The 355-nt window shown below is 75.8% G+C and overlaps 1 protein-coding gene across 1 annotated transcript in view; it reads left to right on the top strand.

Moving 5' to 3' along the window:
• Nucleotides 1-61: 61 nt before the first annotated feature.
• Nucleotides 62-355, top strand: part of IL11 (interleukin 11) — a 6,418-nt gene continuing 6,124 nt past the window's right edge. Inside the window, exons 1-2 of the mRNA XM_027772579.1 lie at nt 62-217; nt 296-349. Coding sequence (XP_027628380.1) covers nt 188-217; nt 296-349 — 84 coding nt within the window. The 5' untranslated portion in view covers nt 62-187. The remainder of the gene's footprint in view (nt 218-295; nt 350-355) is intronic.

The following is a 355-nucleotide window of genomic DNA, read 5'->3' as shown; positions in this document are numbered from 1 at the left end:
AGGCGGGCCGGGCTGGGCTGGACGGTGGCCGCGGGGAGCGGGCCGAGGGCGCGCGGGCGAGCAGAGACGGCAGTCGGCCCGGAGGGAGGGCGCCCAGGCCGGTCCGGCCCTCACTGCTCTTTCCCGCCAGAGAGAGAAGTTCCCAGCGGAAGGGGACCACAACCTGGACTCTCTGCCCACCCTGGCCATGAGCGCGGGGGCGCTGGGGGCCCTGCAGGTGACGGCAGGGCCGCGGGTGGGGCGAGGGTGGGAGTCGGCAGTGCGGCGCCCGCTGACGCCCCCTGTCGGCCCCCAGCTGCCGAGCGTGCTGACGAGGCTGCGCGCAGAACCGCTACGCTACCTGCGACACGTGCAG

This window comes from Tupaia chinensis, unplaced genomic scaffold (assembly GCF_000334495.1).
Source record: "Tupaia chinensis unplaced genomic scaffold, TupChi_1.0 Scaffold000286_1, whole genome shotgun sequence".
Lineage (NCBI taxonomy): Eukaryota > Metazoa > Chordata > Mammalia > Scandentia > Tupaiidae > Tupaia > Tupaia belangeri.
This window is presented reverse-complemented; position numbering and strand designations above follow the sequence as displayed.